The 19097-nt window shown below is 50.0% G+C and overlaps 1 protein-coding gene across 3 annotated transcripts in view; it reads left to right on the forward strand.

The window, feature by feature from the left end:
- Nucleotides 1-19097, forward strand: part of EXD3 (exonuclease 3'-5' domain containing 3) — a 136395-nt gene that overhangs the window by 59509 nt on the left and 57789 nt on the right. For all 3 annotated transcript variants that reach the window (XM_030961429.1, XM_030961433.1, XM_030961430.1), the window contains exon 4: nt 15703-15767. In XM_030961429.1, the coding sequence (XP_030817289.1) occupies nt 15703-15767 (65 nt within the window). The remainder of the gene's footprint in view (nt 1-15702; nt 15768-19097) is intronic.

Raw genomic sequence — 19097 nt, forward strand, 5'->3', positions numbered from 1 at the left:
TGGGCAGGGAGGGACTCGTTTGTGCTGCAGTGGGAACGGGGAGCAGTGGACACGTCCTGCTCAGAGGCTGCACCAGGGCTTGCTGTGTGTGATTGTGCCTTCTTTTAAATTAAACTATTTTGCAAGCACTTCCTTCCTGCATTTCTCAGAAGGAGGGAGGGGGGTGTGCAAAGAATGTTGAACTGCCTTTGACGGAGGAGGAAAACTGAAGAAAACAAGAGATGCAATCCTAACTACTGACCTTTTACTTGAGCTTGGTGATGTTTTTCAGCAGCAGAGCCTCTGGGGAGTAACAGCATCCTCCTTGCTATTGTGCTGCCTGCCCAAAAAGGGGGCTAAAGTTCAGCTTTTATGATGTTCTCACTCTGGGCTTGTGGGAAAAAGGCCACATTCCCTTTCTTAGGTCATACGAGTGCAAGAGATGACAGAGTCCTACAGTCTAACCCCGGGGCAGGAGGCCAGTGCAGAATGGGACTGGGATAGACAGCTTGGTAAATACACTGCCAGCTTTTTCTCCTTATGGAGACTCACAGCAGGTGGGAGGGTAATTTACATTATTAAATTAAAAGGCACTGATTTATTTTATGTTGGTGTGCTATTGTTTCATCAGAGCACATGGGTTGCCATAACTTGTGATGGGCTCTTGCACTTTATTGTTAAATCCTCCTTTTCCACTTTGGTCAACAGTTACTGGAAATTAACATTATCTACCAGGACAGAAACAAGAGGCAAATAAGCATAAAACAAAATCCCAACCTCCTCCCCAGCAAACTGGAGGTTTTCAGGGAACCCTCCATAGTTTTGAGGACTGGGATTATTGCAGTGGATGTTCTGAGATGGTGCTCCTTGGCCCTCAAACTGTTCCCTGTACCTGGGGCCTAGAGAGACACTGGTCCCTTTGCTTACAGGTCCTGATCAGGCTCAGTGTCTTTGAGCTGCCACCTGGTCTGACTGTTCCCCTTCCCTCAGCCACATCTGGTGTTTCTCTCCATTGAGGCTTCCTTCAGCCTTGTTGAGGTGTTGTTCAACAGACACTGAGCTGGTCTTTCCACATGGCATGATCCTGGCTGTGCTGTGCTTTTTGAAATGCAGGGTCTGGGAGCAGAGCAGGTGGTTCTGCCTGGAAAGGCTGCCTATCGTAAGGATAAATTCTGTTCTAAAATTACAGATACTGCTTTAAAGTTTCTATCAGGCATACTGTCTAAAAAACAAATCTGGATGATGTTGACATGAGCCTGTGCACTGACATCCTTTGGCAGTGCTGGTGACTCTGCTCCAGGGGCTCAGGGTGCTGATCAGCTCACAGCCCCACAATGAGCAGCAAGCTGAGAAATCCTGTCCTGGGGCTGGTGTGTGAGTTTGCCTTCAGCTGGAATCTTGTCTTCTGCATGGCAGAGCGCATAAAACCTTCAGGTCACTGAAGGATAGGTGTGACTACCTGCTGTGCAGTCAGTACTGTGAGTTCTGGGGGATAAGGAACAGTGTGTGCTCTGGCAGAATGGAGCAAGTGGAAGTGCTGACTGATCAAACAGCTGAATCACAGCTGCAAGAGGCATGTCTTGCTCCTGCCCTTCTCTCTCATACCTTTGCACCCAGTCCTGGCACAGGTCACCTCTTTGCTCCTGTGCTGGTACCTTGGAGCCTTCACTGAGTTGGGTCAGTTCCCTGGCCCAGCAAGAGCAGATCTCTGTTTTGGCCAAGTTCATTTTCTATGGAGGTGAAGCAGAGGGACAGCTCCAGTCCCTGCTCTGGGACAGGGACAGGAGCCAGGGCACGGCTGGGGCTGAGCTCAGGGCAAGGTTCTTCCCCCAGAGGGTGCTGGCACTGCCCAGGCTGCCCAGGGAATGGGCACGGCCCCGAGGCTGCCAGAGCTCCAGGAGCCTTTGGACAGCGCTGCCAGGGATGGACAGGGTGGGGTTGTGGGGGGGCTGGGCAGGGACAAGGGCTGGGCTGGGAGATCCTGGTGGGTCCCTTCCAGCTCAGGAGATTCTGTGATTCTAATGAGAATGAGTCACTTTGCTTTTGGACAGCTCATGTGCTAAGCAGAATGTCTTGGCACCAGGTGTGATACAGGCAGGTATTTATTCAGAGTGCTTGGGGAAATGTGCAGACACCGAGCCCACCTTTGGGTGGCTGTTTTAGGGGCACAGACATGTTGGTGCTCCCTCCTTACCAGGGTACCCCACCCTGTGGCACAGTGAGCTGTCAGACTATGGCCAGAGGAGGCAGCTCACCCACCTTGTTATTTTTAATTTATCTTTGACACTGAGCCTTGGCTTTGGAGTGGCTTCCAGTGGCTGTCCCTCACATGTGGCAAACACAAATACCCAGTGACCTGAGCATGCAGGCAGATGTGCAGGTGCTGAAGGAGAGAAATGAGGTGCTTGGAGCCTGTCAACTCTCTGGCATTTCTGGTCACAGTGGGGGGTGGAGGGATATTAATGCTGTGAAAACAAGCTTGAAGATGAGGGAGGTTTGCCACAGACAAGGTATTTGGACCTGTCACGAAAAGCCCAGGGCAGTGGCATTCAGGTAACACCTGAAGTGTGTCTGGTCAAGGCAAGATCACAGCTCCTGAAGATTATTTAATATTTCTCTGTCTTTCTGGCCCACAAGTTTTGATTTTCATATCTGCCAGGACTTGCCCATGGTGCCCTGTGGTGCTGTGTGGTGCAGGTGCTGGCCATGCACTCCTGCCCCACTGCTCCCCTCGTCCCTCAGCCAGCACTGAGTGGCTCTGGTGGCTGTGGAAGATCCACCATCCCCGCTGCCCCTGGGAGGTGCCCATTTCACAGAGCTGTGGGCTTTGGCTCTACACATCGCTCATTTAACCTTGCTTAATTTTGGCTAACTGAGAACGGATCTCTTTTCATTTTCTGCTGGATGCACTTTGCACTGAGCTATACAGACATTGGGAGGGAGAAGAATTTCTCTAAATTGTTTGTTTTTCCTTGGGAAAAAAGAAATGGAGATTTATGACCAGTTTTCTCTCCCCAGGGCTCTCCCTCAGCAAAGCCCTGCTTCGGTGGCAGAGGTTTGCAGCGATTCAGCACGACAAAAGTTCACACAGTTCAGAGCTCCAACAATTACAGAGGAGCTTTTCTTGGGATTTTTAAAATGTCCTAGACACAATTAAAAGAATTTCTCAGCAAGGAGAGTGCAAGCTGGGGACTCTCCAGCAGATGTAATCACTCAAGGAAAACTTTGTTTGGCTTGGCTGGGCCCTGCCTTCGTTCCACACTCTTTCATCCCACCACCAGGCTTTGTCTCAGCCTTTGCAGTGTCTCTCTGTCTGTCTTTCCCTCTTTCCATCTGCCCCACATTCCGCTGCAGGCTGAATGGGACAGCCTTAACCTGGCTACTTCCAAGACAAACAGCAAGTCAGATGGAAAAAGGGGGGCCCTTGGCTGTCAGGAGGCTGTGTGGTCACTCACTTCCTAGAATTAAAGGCTGGGAGTTGATCTGTAAGCCAGCCAAGCCAGAGACAATGACTGGGTTCCCATTTTGTTCCTTTGATACTGTCTTAAATATGTGCAATGACTGAGAAAACAAAATTTGCATAAAGCAGAAATCCACTTTCTCATGCAGATCTGTCCTACCCTGTGTCCTCCAGTGTGGATGGCACAGGTGACAAAGCTCAGCTGTTGTGTCTTACAGGGTTTTGGGAACCAGGCTTGTTCTTAGAGTGCCAAGCTGTAACAATTCCTGGCTATGATGGGATAGTTTTGGTGGCCACATGGATGGGATGGGTACAGCTGGAATTCCGGTGCTGGGCTGCCTGGTCCTTGTGAGTCACTTCCAGCTCAGGAGGTTCTGGGATTCTGTGAATCAGCAGGAGAGATGCATTAAAGCCACTGTGACCCCAGGTCAGTTCCAGTGTGTCCAGCCAGGCCCTGTTTTCGTGCCATGGCTTTGCCCAGCCTCTGGACAGGGGTACTGCCTGTCCCACGTGTGACAGGGGTGTGAAGGTGCCTTCCCCTGCTCCAGAACCACCCCTGGACAATGCTGCTGTGCTTTTTAGACTTGAGATTTTCAGCTTTAAACCCCAGAGTGCTGCTGGGCTGTAACCCACCAGCTCGTGGTGATTAGAGAGCAGGTAATTATTGACTCTGGGGTTTGCAGGTTCTGTCACTGATGAAGCTGGGATAAGAAGGGGGCAGATTCCCTCTCAGGCACTGAGGGACATTTAAAATACTGCAAAGTGCCTCAGGTTGGGTGGGAGGCCTGAGAAGTGCCTGTGAACTGGCGCTCATGGGCACAGAGCCCTTGAGAGCAGCCTGAGCTCTGTGTGCAGCCCCAGGGCTGTGGCAGCCCCCACCCTCTGTACCCACCCCCCCAGTGGGGCCCAGGCAGGGCTTGGGGGGGCAGATATCACACACTGAGCTGGCTCTCTGCTTTCATTCAGCGCTGTAACTCGGTACCACGCTCTAAAGAGACTTTCCATTGGTATTCAGGGCTCATAGACCAGCTCTGCACGGTTCCTGCGCCTTCCAAGGGAAAGGACTTTTCCATGCATAATTTAATCACGTTCAGCACGGCAGCAGCAGGGTTTTTTTTTTTCCACAGAAAGTCTATAACATCTCATTGGTGAACTCCTATACTTGGAGAACTCTCAGTGCGCTTGCTTATCTCGCTCTCTCAGATAAACACCTCTCAGCATCCTGTTTTTCTTGTGCCATACGAACAGGAAGAGAGCGATTGTTTGAGATGTGCGTCAGTCAGAGCTGGAACCAGGCAGCCCCTTACCCTCCCCATCACCATGGAAACCACCAAATCCTTTCAAACACATTGGTGCTGAGCTGACAGGTATCCTGGCTTTTCCACTTAGCCTCCCCAGAGCTATGATTTTACTTGCAGGACCTCTCAAAAATAGGGTTTTTTAATTTTACCTAGGAGGTGCAGCTATAAATTTTGAAAGGGAACAGCCATCACAACTTTTGTTTTAATTAGCATTGAGATCTTTTATTTGGCCATGGATTTGGTGCTAGGAGCAGTGGAAGGGCTCGGAGGCAGCTCTGCAGTCAGTGGGAGTGTGGGGTGAGGGACTGGCAAGGCTCTGCCTGAGCCTTGGGCAGCATCTGCAGCGTGTCCTGGACAAGTGGCTTGAGCCAGCCGTGGGAAAAGCTGTTCTGCAATCACTGCAGGGTCACCTGGAGAGCTCTGTGTGTGGAGAGAGCAGATTTGGGATTTGGGAGTGACTGGAACTGTTCCTGGACCCTCAGGGTGGGATTTTCAAAAGCTGCAGCAGAAATATGGATGAAGAATGCATTGTTTGAAGGTTCTGAAAATGCTGAGTGTCAGTGCTGGTCTGGTGGCAGGTGTCCCTTCCCATGGCAGGGGAGTTGCAATGAGAAGATCTTTAAGGGCCCTTCCAACAAACTAGTCTGGGATTCTACCAGACATGGAGTTTTAATCTACCACTCTGAGATGTAATTAGTCAGAGGAAGAAGGAGAAATTCTTCTAACTTAGGGGTTTAACCATTGTTTTATTCAACATAAGCAAAGCAGCAATTTCTCTCTGCCTCTGGAGGGCCTGGTTCAGCCTGGACAGATGGGTCTCCTCCACTTTGTTTACTCAAGTAAACATGTCACCATGTCCCCAGGTGCCACATCTCCACCTTTTTTGAGCACTTGCAGGGCTGGTGACTCCTCCACTGCCCAGCACTCCTGGCTGTGCCCAGGGCCTGGCTCCTGTACCCACTGACCTGGGAAAGGGAGAGGCCCTGCCCCATCCAGCAATGTGCTGCTGCTGAAATGTGCTCAGGGGAGGAACTGGCTGAAGAAAAGCTGGGGATGTCTTTTATACAACAATCAAACTATTGTTACTGTTCTCAAAAGAAAGTTGGATGGCTTCAAAGTATGTACTACAGCTTTTTAGAATTACCAGGTGGGTTTTTTCAAATAAAACTACTTAGGACACACAGTTAAAGGTTGTTAGGTTTAGAACTTGGGGATTTCCAGAGATGTCTGGAGGCAAAAAAATAGATATAATTTTAGCTCTATGATAGTACTCTGGATCTGATGATTCTTTCCCATCCTGTGCTTGAGTCCTCTGGGGCTGCTGCTGTTCCTGGCAGTCTCAGTCTCTTACATAATTAAGAAGTTTCCCCTTTTATCCTGGACAATATCGGTTTTCTTCCCCTTTGCAGGGTTGATAAGTTTGAAAGAAGAAATTGTTAGTTTTCTGGAGTGCTGTTTTAGGTGTTTTTAAAGTGAATTTCCATTTCTATGGAAGTGCCATTAACTCAGTGCAAGGGCATTAACTGGCTGTGACAGATCCTCCTGCTCCTGGCCTGAGGAGGTTGGCAGGACAGTGGGATGTGAGGAAGGGCTCATTCCAGGGCACTGATTGTTGTCCTCCTTCTGGGAACGTGGTGACTCGCTCCTCACCCTTCCCTCTGCACCGAGCTGGTTTGTGGGAACAAAACCTAATTCTCTTCATCACTGAAAAAATGCATGGAGCTGGTGCCTAAAGGAAGTAAGGGTAGCCTGGCTGAATCTTTTTGAAGGAAAAGAAAAACTGTAAGATGAAACTGTGACTTTTGTTTAAACAGCTTTGAACACAGGAGTACCAACCCTGGTTTGGTCAGGATGGGGATCACCCAGCTCAGGGCCTTGAGCCACCCCTCTGGCTGTGCCTGGCCATGAGGGTGGAGGGAGAGGTGTAAAATGGGAAGGGAATGAGGGACTGCAGTGCTGTGCTCCCCTCCCATGAGTGTCCCCACTGTCCTGTGCCAGAGATTGTCATCCTGGTGCTGCAGAGCCCTTGACACTGAGGTTAGAGCCCCTCTGACAGAGGAGGAAGCCATGGGAGAGTATTGACAACTACCTGCACAAGGTTTGTGATTGTTACATTTTTGGGCTTTTATGAAGTTGGATTTCATTAACTGCCTAGGAAGGAACCTCTTGGTGTTATTTTTAGAATTGCTATTTCTGTACAGATTGCTGCACTTCTCGTCCAACCATGCACTGAAAGCATCCCCAGATGACCTCTGTTTGTCTGGGGTGATGTCACACCTTGTTCAGGGTGACAGTGTGGGACAGGCTCCTTCACTCCTGGGCAAGGGAAGTTTCTGCTGCCCAGGCTGGGTCATCTCAGGCACTGCAAGGATGTCCCAGAGCTGGGTGACTCCTTGGTGAGGTTTCATTTTCATTTGTTGAGTTGGCACCAGCTCTGAAGGGCACCCTCTGCTCCTGTGCTGGGTGTGGTGCCCAGGTGTTGTAAGGGAGGGGACTCTGCCCCTCTGCCCTGCTCAGGTGAGACCCCACCTGCAGAGCTGCCCCAGCCCTGGGCCCAGCCCAGGGAGGATGTGGAGCTGCTGGAGAGATCCAGAGGAGGCCATGGAGCTGCTCCAGGGCTGGAGCCAGGCTGGGAGAGCTGGGGGTGCTCACCTGGAGAGGAGAAGGCTCAGGGAGAGCTCAGAGCCCCTGGCAGGGCCTGAAGGGGCTCCAGGAGAGCTGGAGAGGGACTGGGGACAAGGGATGGAGGGACAGGACCCAGGGAATGGCTCCCACTGCCAGAGGGCAGGGCTGGATGGGATATTGGGAATTAGGAATTGTTCCCTGGCAGGGTGGGCAGGCCCTGGCACAGGTGCCCAGAGCAGCTGGGGCTGCCCCTGGATCCCTGGCAGTGCCCAAGGCCAGGCTGGGCAGGACTGGGAGCACCTGGGACAGTGGGAGGTGTCCCTGCCATGGCAGGGGTGGAATGGGATGGGTTTTGAGGTCCCTTCCAGCCCAAACCAGTCTGGGATTCCATGCTGGTGTTGTTGTTGTTGTTGTTGTTGCTGCTGCTCACCTGTCTGTACACTCTGGGAGGGAGAGGAATGTGGATGCTCTCGGGGCTGATGTGGGGAGAGGGGGAGGAAAGCCCCTGTTTGCAGCACAGGGGTGGGGCTGTGCTGAGCCTGCCCTGCCCCACAGGGCCTGGGGAGCAGCTCTCCAGGCTCTCCATTGACAAAAAGCACTAAGAAAATAAGAGGGCAATGTCACTGCCTGTTGTGCTCAGCCAAGCGAGCCTTCTCTTTTAATGAGAGTGCATTTTTTTTGATCTGAACTTTTTTTGGGGGAAATGATGAATTTTAGCCATTAGGAAAACAAAAGGCATGGTTATTTGTAAGGATTGTTTTATAAGAAGCATATGTGTGCTTTATTATTCTTGTGCTTGAAGTGTGGGGATTGTTTTCAGTTGGGAGGCTGCAGTAGAAGAATGTGAACTTCTGACTCACTTAGAAATCGAGCATGTATCAGCCAAATGCTGAGGTTCCCATTATGTTTTCATAACTCAAATTTCTCAGAATGGAAAGGATCTCACTTGCCCTTAGTTAGGGAATGATTTTGTTGCCATTGAGAAAGGCTGGCTTCTTTTCTAGAAAAACCTCTCTTGCTTTCAATACACTGTTCATTTCCCTTTTCCCTCTCAGCAGGGCAGTTTCTCCATGTTCTGCCTGTGCACCTCATTCTCCCCCATATTTCTGTCTGACCTCCTAATTCTGCCTTTTCAATAATGATGTAGTCAGCAGCACAGACAAGGTGTGGCTTCACAGAGTGATCCCAGGAAAGTGTGGACTCAGCTAATGGCACCTGAGGAATTCTGGCTTTTGTCGAGAAGAACCAAGTGAGGAACATGAGGTGAATATTGCCTGCAGAGCCAGATGCAGCCCCAGCCATTCTGTGGTTGTGTGCTTGGTATAAGCTCATGCAAGGGTATTAGAGAACACACATTCCATAGGACTAATTCTGTGACACGTGACTGCCTGTTGGCACATTAACAGAGTAGTTCCAGACCAGAGTCTTGTGGAGGAATTGCTGGCCTGTACCTTGCAAGGTGCATCACTGAGTTCAAAGTTTCTGTTAAACCAAGTCTGTCTGGAAGATGATAAAGAGCCACAAAAAGATAAGCCTCTAGATACTGACCTCCTCCCTAAAGTGAAGCAAAATATTTCCTGCTGAGTGAAACAGCCATCTCAGTTGGATTGGAATAAAGCTTTGCCCCTGGTCTCAGTACAGGCAGAGAACTGGGCTGGGGTAATCACTCCGAGCTGACTTTTCCATCTGGCCTATGAACAAAACATAAACTGGTTCTGCAGTTCCCAGGGATGCCTGGGCCAGCTTGTGGCAGTGTGTTAGGTGATGTGACCTCTTTATTTCAGAGCCAATCCCAGCTGTGGGAATCTTCATCTGCTGTGGAGAGGCCGCAGGGGCAGGCGAGCAGGAGGTGGCTGTCATCACAGGGCTGGAGAAACAGAGCAGTCACAGCTGGCTGATGAATGAAGAAATGTGGAACCATTCATCTTATACAAGGTTTCTGGTGACAGAATGAGCTGATGTTCAAAGTCAGGTGATTGCAAGTGAGGAACTCAGAGCGTTTTGGGATATTTTCCCCTCCTGTTTGATGCAGATCCTCCCACTGGTTGCATTAGTGCAGAAGGGGAATCCAAATGTGTGGATGAAGAGCTGAAGAAACTAGTAAGAAAAGCCTTTCTTTCCCTTGGTGAACCTGGACTCCCAGACCTCCCCAAAGGCTCTGTCTTTAATGTTAAAATGGCAGGGGAGGTGTGTGGTGTGAGGAGCTCAGGACTGTGCTCTTTAGTGTGGTTCCTTCCCTCCCGAGATGGGAAGGACTTGGTGCAGCTGAGTTCAAAGCTCTGTGGATCAGAAAACAGCAGCTCAAACTGGACACTGAGCCAAGGCTGCAGTGAGCCAGACAGGCCAAATAATGAAGGACTCTCTCCATCTTCTTGCTTCATTTCCTTGCTGCAGGAGTTCAGTAAATGCACAGTTAGCCATTCTTGTCAGATCTGCCTTTTGTGGGAGGCACAGTGAAGGAATGGGTTGCTGGGATGGGGAGAGAGTGTTGGAGCTCTGGAAATGGTGCTAAAGCAGAGCAATGTATTGTTTCTGAAATGAAATCGTTTTGTGACATCTGATCCTCTTGTAAATTTGGCTCTGTTGGATTCAGTGGTGGAAGTGGAGCAGCCTGTGCTGGCAGCATTCCCTGTCCCTGCTACCTGAGCACTGCAGGGAGCACCTCTGGCTGCTTGCAGTCTTTAGTGGGGGACTCATCACTGCACTCCGTGGGGATTGGGATCAATCACCAAGTGCTGACTCACACTAATAAACTGAAAGGTTTATTTTTGTTACATGTGCTCATTAAAGGGGGCACAGAATGAACACCTGGAAGGTGTCGCAATCTGTGGGTTTCTACAGAGGAATTTTGTACCTTTTAAATTTGATCGGCTTATCCTCAGAGGTTCAAATTTAGGCACTAGAAAATGTATCCATTCATTTTTGCTCCATGTAAGTGATATTATTTCTGTTCTTCTGCAAACCAGCACACACTTACTGTGAGCTGCAGCCACTTCTGAACAAAATTGAGACAAACTAGGTTTGGATAAGAGACTTTGATTAATTCACACATAATACACAATTTGTTTGTCCTCAGCTGCAATTTAAATGATCCAGAGTGGGTGTGCCCCTCATGCTGCTGGGACAGGAGAGGGTGAATGGCTGTGTTCACCCAAACCCCCAGCTTGTGCATTGTCTTCATTGAGGTATTGGACTTCTAAAGTCCAAACGAGCCGCCTGCCCTAAGGGGGTCATGGAAATACCTTGAATTTTAGTTTTCCTTTCAGAACTACATCTCAAAGACATGTTGAGATAAGCAGGAGTTTTCACTGATAAGAGATTCCAGGGATTTATTGGGGCAGAAGGCAAACAAAACAATAAGTAATAGTAAAAATTCACTGATTGTCTACTGGGTGGGTTGGATATTCCATTAAACATTTATTAAAACTCGGTTAACTTGTAGAACGGGGGACAAGCTAGCTGCCTAAAGAAAACATAACCATTGCAGGGCAGCAGAGGGACAGCTCCCATCTCTGCTCTGGGACAGGGACAGGAGCCAGGGCACGGCTGGGGCTGGGCCAGGGCAGCTCAGGCTGAGCTCAGGGCAAGGTTCTTCCCCCAGAGGGTGCTGGCACTGCCCAGGCTGCCCAGGGAATGGGCACGGCCCCGAGGCTGCCAGAGCTCCAGGAGCCTTTGGACAGCGCTGCCAGGGATGGACAGGGGTGGGGTTGTGGGGGGCTGGGCAGGGACAGGGGCTGGGCTGGGGGATCCTGGTGGGTCCCTCCCAGCTCAGGGGATTCTGTGATTCCATAAATTTGTAATTCATAATTAACATTTTGTTCTTGACTTTTCCTGTCCATGGCTTTCAGCTGTGACAGTTTAGGGGCTGTGACCCGGCATTTCACTCATTTTTTCCACCTTCTTTGGGGCTGCTTTTTTTCATTCAGTATCTTTTCTTCTGCTGACTGTAATCCTTCCAGGTTTTGGGCCATAAGGCATTTAATGGCTTTGGGCACAAAGAGAAGGTGTCAGGAGGTTTTTTCCTTGGGAAATTTCCTCCTCTGGGGTTGGATGTCACCCTTTCCTCAGTTTCAGCTGCACTGGTGAATAATGCAGGAGAATTTTGCAAGGACACCACTGCAAGCCTCACCAGCAAATCCAGTGCTTACCTCAGCAGCCCCCAGGCACTGCTTTTGTTGTGATCACAGCAGGGTTTGAGTGATGGATGCACAAAGGAAATGGAGAGAATGAACAGAAAGTAGTTTATGGTTTTCCTCAAAGGCACTTTTCTAGCTCAAAAATATAAGCCTTGTGGTTTATATGGTTTTGAAATGTAACCACAGATCTTGAGAACTGGAAGACATTTGATTTACCATCTCCTGCAATTTTGGTACTAGGTTCAGGGCAGAACTCATTCATTTTCAGAATGAAAAACAGTCAAAGGAAATATATTAATGTAAAATGTTTAAAACAGGAACATGCTACTGGGAGAGACTGTCAGTGCCAAAACTTGAGGTCTTCTGTGTCTTGTTGGAGTTGGTGCAGATGTGTCTTTTTGAGAGCTCCACCAAAGTGCTCTAACCTTGATTTGGTGAGGCTTTTCCAGCTGTTTTAAGGTCTGCAACCCCCTTTTTTGGGAGCTGCGAAGGGTCACTGCCAGAGTGAGCACCTTCTCTTGAGCTCAGTCTAGGAACTGGAAGGGCTCAGCTGCCTGGGACACATCTCCTGACCCTCCTCAGCTGCTCACAGCTGGAGCAGGGACACCTGGTTTCTCTGACTTTCCACAGTGAGGGGGGTTTTTGCTGTTTTTGCTTTTTTTTCTTGTTTTTATTTTGCTCATAGAATGCCCCTTGCTAACAGCTGGATATCTCTTCAGGATGTAGGAGACTCTGCAGGACTGAGCTCTCTTTAGCAGCGGAGCTTCTGGGTGTCCGTGGTGGGAATGATGGGGTTTTTCTGGCCACCATGCCCCATACTTGCCTTGTTCTTGTCCAGAGCTGAGCCCAGATTGTGGTTCAGTTCTGACCATCTGCTTTTCAGTCCCTTTATCCCTCCTTCCCTTGTACTTCTCTCTCGCTCCCTGCTGTGTGGAGCAGCCACAAGATCTCCAGGTTTTTCTGGAAGGCTTGTGAAACTCCCTGGATGGTCCTGTTGTTTTTCCTTGGATGTCCTGGTATTAGTTTATTGCTAATTCTCTTCTTCTTTCACGGATGTGGATGGGCAGGTACCTGTCTGGTATCCCACCAGAGTATAGCAGTAGTTATTGATTAATTATCATTTTTCACACTCTAGGGGTGCCAGGAGAACCGTGAGGACAGTCCTCCAAAGAGGTCCTGCAGGAGACAGAGCAGATGAGTTGTTCATTTCTTTCAGGAGACCTTCACATTTCCATCCTCTGTCTCATCTGGAGAGTGACTGGACGCAGCAGCTCCAGGCGCAGCAGGAGCTGCAGTGTCCTCCCTCTGCTGGATGAGACAAGGGCACGAGGTGGCTTTGCTCTCCTGTTTATGTCTGGCTCTGGGAGCAGCTGCTCGTGGGTTATTTTGTTATGTTCAGCCCCTGACTGTGCCTCATCCTCAGATTGCCAGAAGCCTCACCAGGTGAGGAAGGAAACGGCTCTGTGCAGACACCAGCAGATTTCTCGGTTTCTCTCCTTGTTCAATCCCTGCCCTCTGTCATTGTGAAGCCATTCCCCCTTGTCCTGTCCCTCCAGGCCCTTGTCCCCTGTCCCTGTCCAGCTCTCCTGGAGTCCCTTTGGACACTGGAAGGGGCTCTGAGGTCTCCCTGGAGCCTTCTCCTCTGCAGTCTCTCCAGCAGGTCTGTGTCCTCCTGTGCTCCAGGGGTGCTCTGTGGAAATAACCCAGCTCTGGGTGTGTGCAGAGCCTGGCTCTGGGGCAGGGAAGGTGTCCCTGTGTCCCTGTGGCTGCTCAGTGTCACGCTGGCACCACTGACCTGGCTGGAACTGACTGCAGAGATGTTTTCCTCCGGCTGTGTCAGCTCGGGTTTCAGTGGCAGGGAGGTAAGGTAGGAAACAGTCAGTAGAAAAGGGCTGGGTTTGTTGACTGAGGTTTAGAAAGCTTTTAACAAGTTGAATTATTGGTTGTATGTGAAGTGAAACACTGCTCTCCTAACTGCTCTCATTTCCTGTATCATTCCAGCCTGTTCCCTGCATTAATTACAGCTCAGATTTACAGTGTATTTGGTTACACACTGCATTGCATTCTCATTTTTTTTCCTCTGTGTGTATAAATTTCTTTGGGAGTCAGGCCAAGAGGAGAGTGTGCAGATATGCACACACACATGGACTGAATTTGACTGTAATTTGCTAATTTACTGGGGAGAAGAGATCTGGCTTTTCTTCTGTTTTGGTGTAAAAAGAGCCTTTTCTTTTTCCAAAGGAGGAGCAGTAGCTGAGAACAGCCAGTGTTTGGAGAGTTCAACATTTCAGAACAACCAGAGATGAGAGAAAATATTATTTTGTGAATTGTAAATGTGGCATTTTTAATTTGGCTGGTGTTTCCCAGAGGTTAGTGGATAATGGGAATATTATCATGCTCTTGGCTCAACCAGTAATCAGCTTGCTACTTCAAGTATTTTATAAATGCAGTGCCTCAGAGTTCAGCTGGATGAGGTAGAGCCTTTCACAGCTGAAGGAGTTTTTTGTGACCTGAAATATGAAGTGTGATGAGATACTGAGCATGAAATCTAGCATTTGGATATGAGCTCTTTAGGAATTGTAAAACACAGAAGGTGATTAAAAGGAAGTTTCCTTTTCAGTTTAACATTTTTCTTTTGGCTGTATGAAAACATAAGAGGAGGTGCTTTAAGAGGATTGGTTTGGAGAGTTCATTCAGATTTTTAAATTCATTCTTCACATTTTAACTGTTGATGCTGCAGATGATTTTCATTCAGAATATTTTGTGTCATGGTTTCATAAGTAAATGATTGTGAATCAAGTAGAATCAGATATCAAACATGTTACTGCTTTTAAAATGAAATATTCCTAAACAATTGCTTTAGAAGCACTGGTGTGATGAATATTGCCATGATGAATAATGGTATGATGACTGTATGAGGAATGATAACACACAAAAGAAATACTGAATGCAAGTTCTGCAATAACTAGGTGAAAAGTAAGAGGAAAATTCCAAATAACCTTTTTTTGAAATATTTGATCCTTCTTTGTTTAGCCTTGCCACTTATCACAGCAGCCTTTCATCGTCCCTCTGGCCTGAATCCCCCTGCAGCCCCACTGTTGTCCAGCCTGGCAGGGCACAGCCCTGGGCACACCTAGGGCCCTGTTCTGGCCCAGAGCCACCCTCCTCCATCCCAGCTGGCCAAGAGCTTCCCCTGCAGAGCCAGCATTGAAATCCCCTGTGCTGATCATCCCTCCCCACCCGGGCTGGCTCTCCCAGGAGCATGGGGAGGGTGGGGTGGGCAGGGCTTGGCTGGAGCTGCCCTGCACAGCCTGGGAGTGCAGGGGTGCTGAGTTAAACCTGCCTGCCCTGCACAGCCTGGGAGTGCAGGGGTGCTGAGTTAAACCTGCCTGCCCTGCACAGCCTGGGAGTGCAGGGGTGCTGAGTTAAACCTGCCTGCCCTGCACAGCCTGGGAGTGCAGGGGTGCTGAGTAAACCTGCTCCCTGCCAGCCTGGGCTGAGTTAAACCTGCCTGCACGGGCTGGGAGTGCAGGGGTGCTGAGTTAAACCTGCCTGCCCAGCACAGCCTGGGAGTGCAGGGGTGCTGAGTTAAACCTGCCCAGCACAGCCTGGGAGTGCAGGGGTGCTGAGTTAAACCTGCCTGCACAGCCTGGGAGTGCAGGGGTGCTGAGTTAAACCTGCCTGCACAGCCTGGGAGTGCAGGGGTGCTGAGTTAAACCTGCCCTGCACAGCCTGGGAGTGCAGGGGTGCTGAGTTAAACCTGCCTGCACAGCCTGGGAGTGCAGGGGTGCTGAGTTAACTCTGAAACCTGCCCTGCACAGCCTGGGAGTGCAGGGGTGCTGAGTTAAACCTGCCTGCCCTGCACAGCTTGGGAGTGCAGGGGTGCTGAGTTAAACCTGCCTGCACAGCCTGGGAGTGCAGGGGTGCTGAGTTAAACCTGCCTGCCCTGCACAGCCTGGGAGTGCAGGGGTGCTGAGTTAAACCTGCCTGGCTGCTGGCTGGGATTTTGTCAGGATTTCAGAGTGCAGGGTTTTACACACTAATCCTGACTGGCAGTTGGAGCTTGGTGCTTTCCAGCATGGAGTAGCAGATTTCTCTGGGGTGAAACAATGCCCCAGTGTGTCTGAGCTGCCTCTACAGAGCCAATAAATCTGTTTTGTTTTGTTTTTCTCCCTCCTTTTCTCTCTTCCCCCTCCTGCAGGCCAGGACCCACTCGTACTGCTGAAAACCCTTCAGCTTCTCTGGACAAAGCAGGAGCTGGGCAAGGTAAGGCTGAGCCCTGCCCACAGCAGCTCTGGATGCTGAGCATGTCCAGGCACAGGACGCCGGGTCAGACCCGCCAGCCTTCAGGGCTGCTTTCATTCCAGCACTCAGGGGAAGAGCCTCTGCATTTGCAGCTACAAGTGAAAAGAAAAGGTAGCTTTGTGTGATGGGGAGCAGCTCAGGGGCTCCTAGAAAAGAGCTGGAGTTTCCAGGGCTGAGTTACAGAAGGAAAGAAAATCAAAGTTGCTTTTGTTTTGTTTTAAACACTGGTTTTGTCCATTAAATGGAGGATCTTGGAGGGAGGGGGAAGAATATTGCTAGTAGCTGAAAAAAATGAAAGTTGAATTTGGTAGGGAAGTGTTTTTTTGCCAACTGGGTATATCAAAGCTTTCATATTTGAAGTTTTCTTTTTTTTTTTTAATTTGGTTTGGTTTTGCCTTTTGGAGTGGTGAATGCAATTTACACTGCTGTCTAAAATTAGTGCTGTTATTTTTATACAGCGCAACCTATGGGCTCTACACTGAGATTTTTCATAGGCAGTAAAATACATTTAATCTAAGTTTGGAAGCTTGAAAACTAGCAAAACCAGCAGATGCAGGGTTGAGTTTTCCATGTTTAACTCCGTGCTGCTCAGGCAGGTTCAGAAGTGAAATGGTTCCTTTTCTAGGAGGCCCAGAGCCCTGCAGCTCCCACATAAGCACGTGGAGCATCTCCTGTGTGGAGTGGCCAGTGTGTGAGGACCTGGTGGACGTGCTCCATCCTGGGTGTCTGCAGTGCTTACTCACTGTCCTGGGCTGCTGCTCTTAGACTTTCCATTACTGTTAGTCTGTGGTTGCCAGGTGGAATAAACAACTGGAAACCCAATGTGAGAGGTGCCTTTCCAAATGGTCACTCACTGGCGGAGACTTGAGCTCAGCAACTCTGAAACCTTGAGCTTTCCATCAAGTTTTGTTAGAGTTGGAGGAGAAAAAATATTGTCCTTTAGGTCTGGAGGGCAGTTAATCCCACAAAACAACAGCAGGAAAGAGAAATCATCAAAATCTCTGCACTGGGTACTCTGGGATGTGTATGTGGATTGGGAAGAAAAATACTCTGGAAAAGAGGAAGCCTCCCCATGGACGTGTCCTTTGGCAGAGAGCACTGCAGTGATTCTGCTGGGGATGGAAAAGCTGGAGGATCCCCAGGAGCTGTGGAATCACAGACTGGTTTAGGTTGGGAAGGAATTTAAGGCTCATCCAGTGCCACCCCTGCCATGGCAGGGACACCTCCCACTGTCCCAGGTGCTCCCAGCCCTGTCCAGCCTGGCCTTGGGCACTGCCAGGGATCCAGGGGCAGCCCCAGCTGCTCTGGGCACCCTGTGCCAGGGCCTGCCCACCCTGCCAGGGAACAATTCCCAATTCCCAATATCCCATCCATCCCTGCCCTCTGGCAGTGGGAGCCATTCCCTGTGTCCTGTCCCTCCATCCCTTGTCCCCAGTCCCTCTGCAGCTCTCCTGGAGCCCCTTCAGGCCCTGCCAAGGCTCTGAGCTCTCCCTGGAGCTTCTCCTCTCTGGGTGAGCACCCCCAGCTCTCCCAGGCTGGCTCCAGAGCAGAGGGGCTCCAGCCCTCAGACCAACATTTAGATTCATTCCTACAGCTCCATGTCTTTCCTCTGTTGGCCACCCCAGTGTCACCTGGGCTTTGCAGGTCCCCAGTGGGGTTGGCAGGTGTGTCCCCCCTCCAGGCTGTGTGCTGAGCAGGAAGGTGTTTCTCAGCTTGGAGGGTGCCCAAGGAAAGCCTTTCTGGAGCAATGGGGAGGGCTGTGGTGAGCCCAGCTGCTGTGGGGGGCCAGAGCAGCAATGTCCCAATGGGTTCTGACTTGTGCTTGTCACACTGTCACCAGGACGGGCTGAGCCATGCCCAGGGCTGTGCACCCGCAGAAAGTGCAGCCTCTGTTTTGAGGGGCTGGGCTGCCCTGCCCTCTGTGTGCAGCTCAGGTGGGTTGTGCTGCTGCTGCCCCCCAAATGTCCAGCCCCAATAACTGAGGTAAGCTGACTCAAGTCCAGCTCAGCTGCCCCAATGGCAGGTAAGGGGCAGCAGCTTCTCTGCCTCTCCCTGTGTGTGCCTGCAGGTCAGTGCTGTCCATAGCTGGGGGAAATCAGCCCCTTGGTCTCAAATCAGTGACCATGGGCAGGAATGTGTCTGCCAGGGTGTGACCCTGGTTCTGGAACATGGGTACAAGAAATGGTCATTTCCTACATAGGAATGACAGTTTGGGAATAACCAGGAAGCATCAGCAGACTGCCCGGAGCTGTGGGACTAGAAAGAGGGGATCAAAGCTGAATAAAGGACTGTGTAGTTTGAGCATCAGCAACATTTTCCTATTCCCATGATCTGTCAGGCTGTAGAAATCCCCCCAAGGAGCATTCCCTGCCATGGGAATCAATTGAAATGGAAATGGCAATTAGAAAAAAGTTTGAGAGGAATCCCTCTCTGGCAGAGGGACGAGCCAGGCAGCACAGCACTCTTTCCTCTCTGATTTAGGTGTCTCGTGCCCTTTCTGTTCTCTGCCTTTCCCCCTCAGACTATAGATGCCCTAGCTGAAGGCTTGCTGGGAGGTTTGGGAGGAAGCTTTTTCCCAGCTCATCGCAGTCTCACTGTACAAGGGCCAGACTCAGACAGACGAGCACAGCTCGTGCTGCCGGCGGTGCTGTCAGTGCTGGGAGCTGCTCTGCCTGTGCCAGCAGGACCTGGTGTCTGCTGGAGCCCATCCCGCCAGAGCCCAGGCTCAGATTCCAGCCCAAGGAGGAGCTGAGCGGGGTGGTGGAAGCTCCAAATCTGCTGAAGTGGGGCTTTTGGGGGGAAAAAAGCCATTTCCAAACAGTGCAGTGGAGTTGGCGAGTTGCTTTGTTTTCCTTTGGCTGTTGTATTGGATGTTTGTGGTTGGATCAGAGCTCATCTTTGCCTTCTGCTGCATCTCCCAGCAAAGTTGGAGCCCTGTGTTTAACATTGCAAACTGTTGCCACAGGGAAAATTACTTAGAGGGAGAAATCTCTTATCTGAAGTCCCATCTCCATTAGTCATCAGCTTTTTCATACTGCCTTTATAGCCTACTGAGAAAAAAACAGTTTCTGTCATAAACCATAGGTTCTGTGGGTTTTCCAGACATGAAAGACACTCTGGAAAACAACTGTCTTCCAGTAAAAATTGTCGATGAATAAAAAAAGAAGAAATTCATTGGCAAATTTTCTGTAGATTTTATTTTGTTTTCCATGTTGCTCTTCAAACTTTATATTGTTTCCACTGGAAGCTCCGAATGGGGCCATGAATCCAGTAAATTACAAGTGCTGGCTG

This window comes from Camarhynchus parvulus, chromosome 17 (genome assembly GCF_901933205.1).
Source record: "Camarhynchus parvulus chromosome 17, STF_HiC, whole genome shotgun sequence".
Lineage (NCBI taxonomy): Eukaryota > Metazoa > Chordata > Aves > Passeriformes > Thraupidae > Camarhynchus > Camarhynchus parvulus.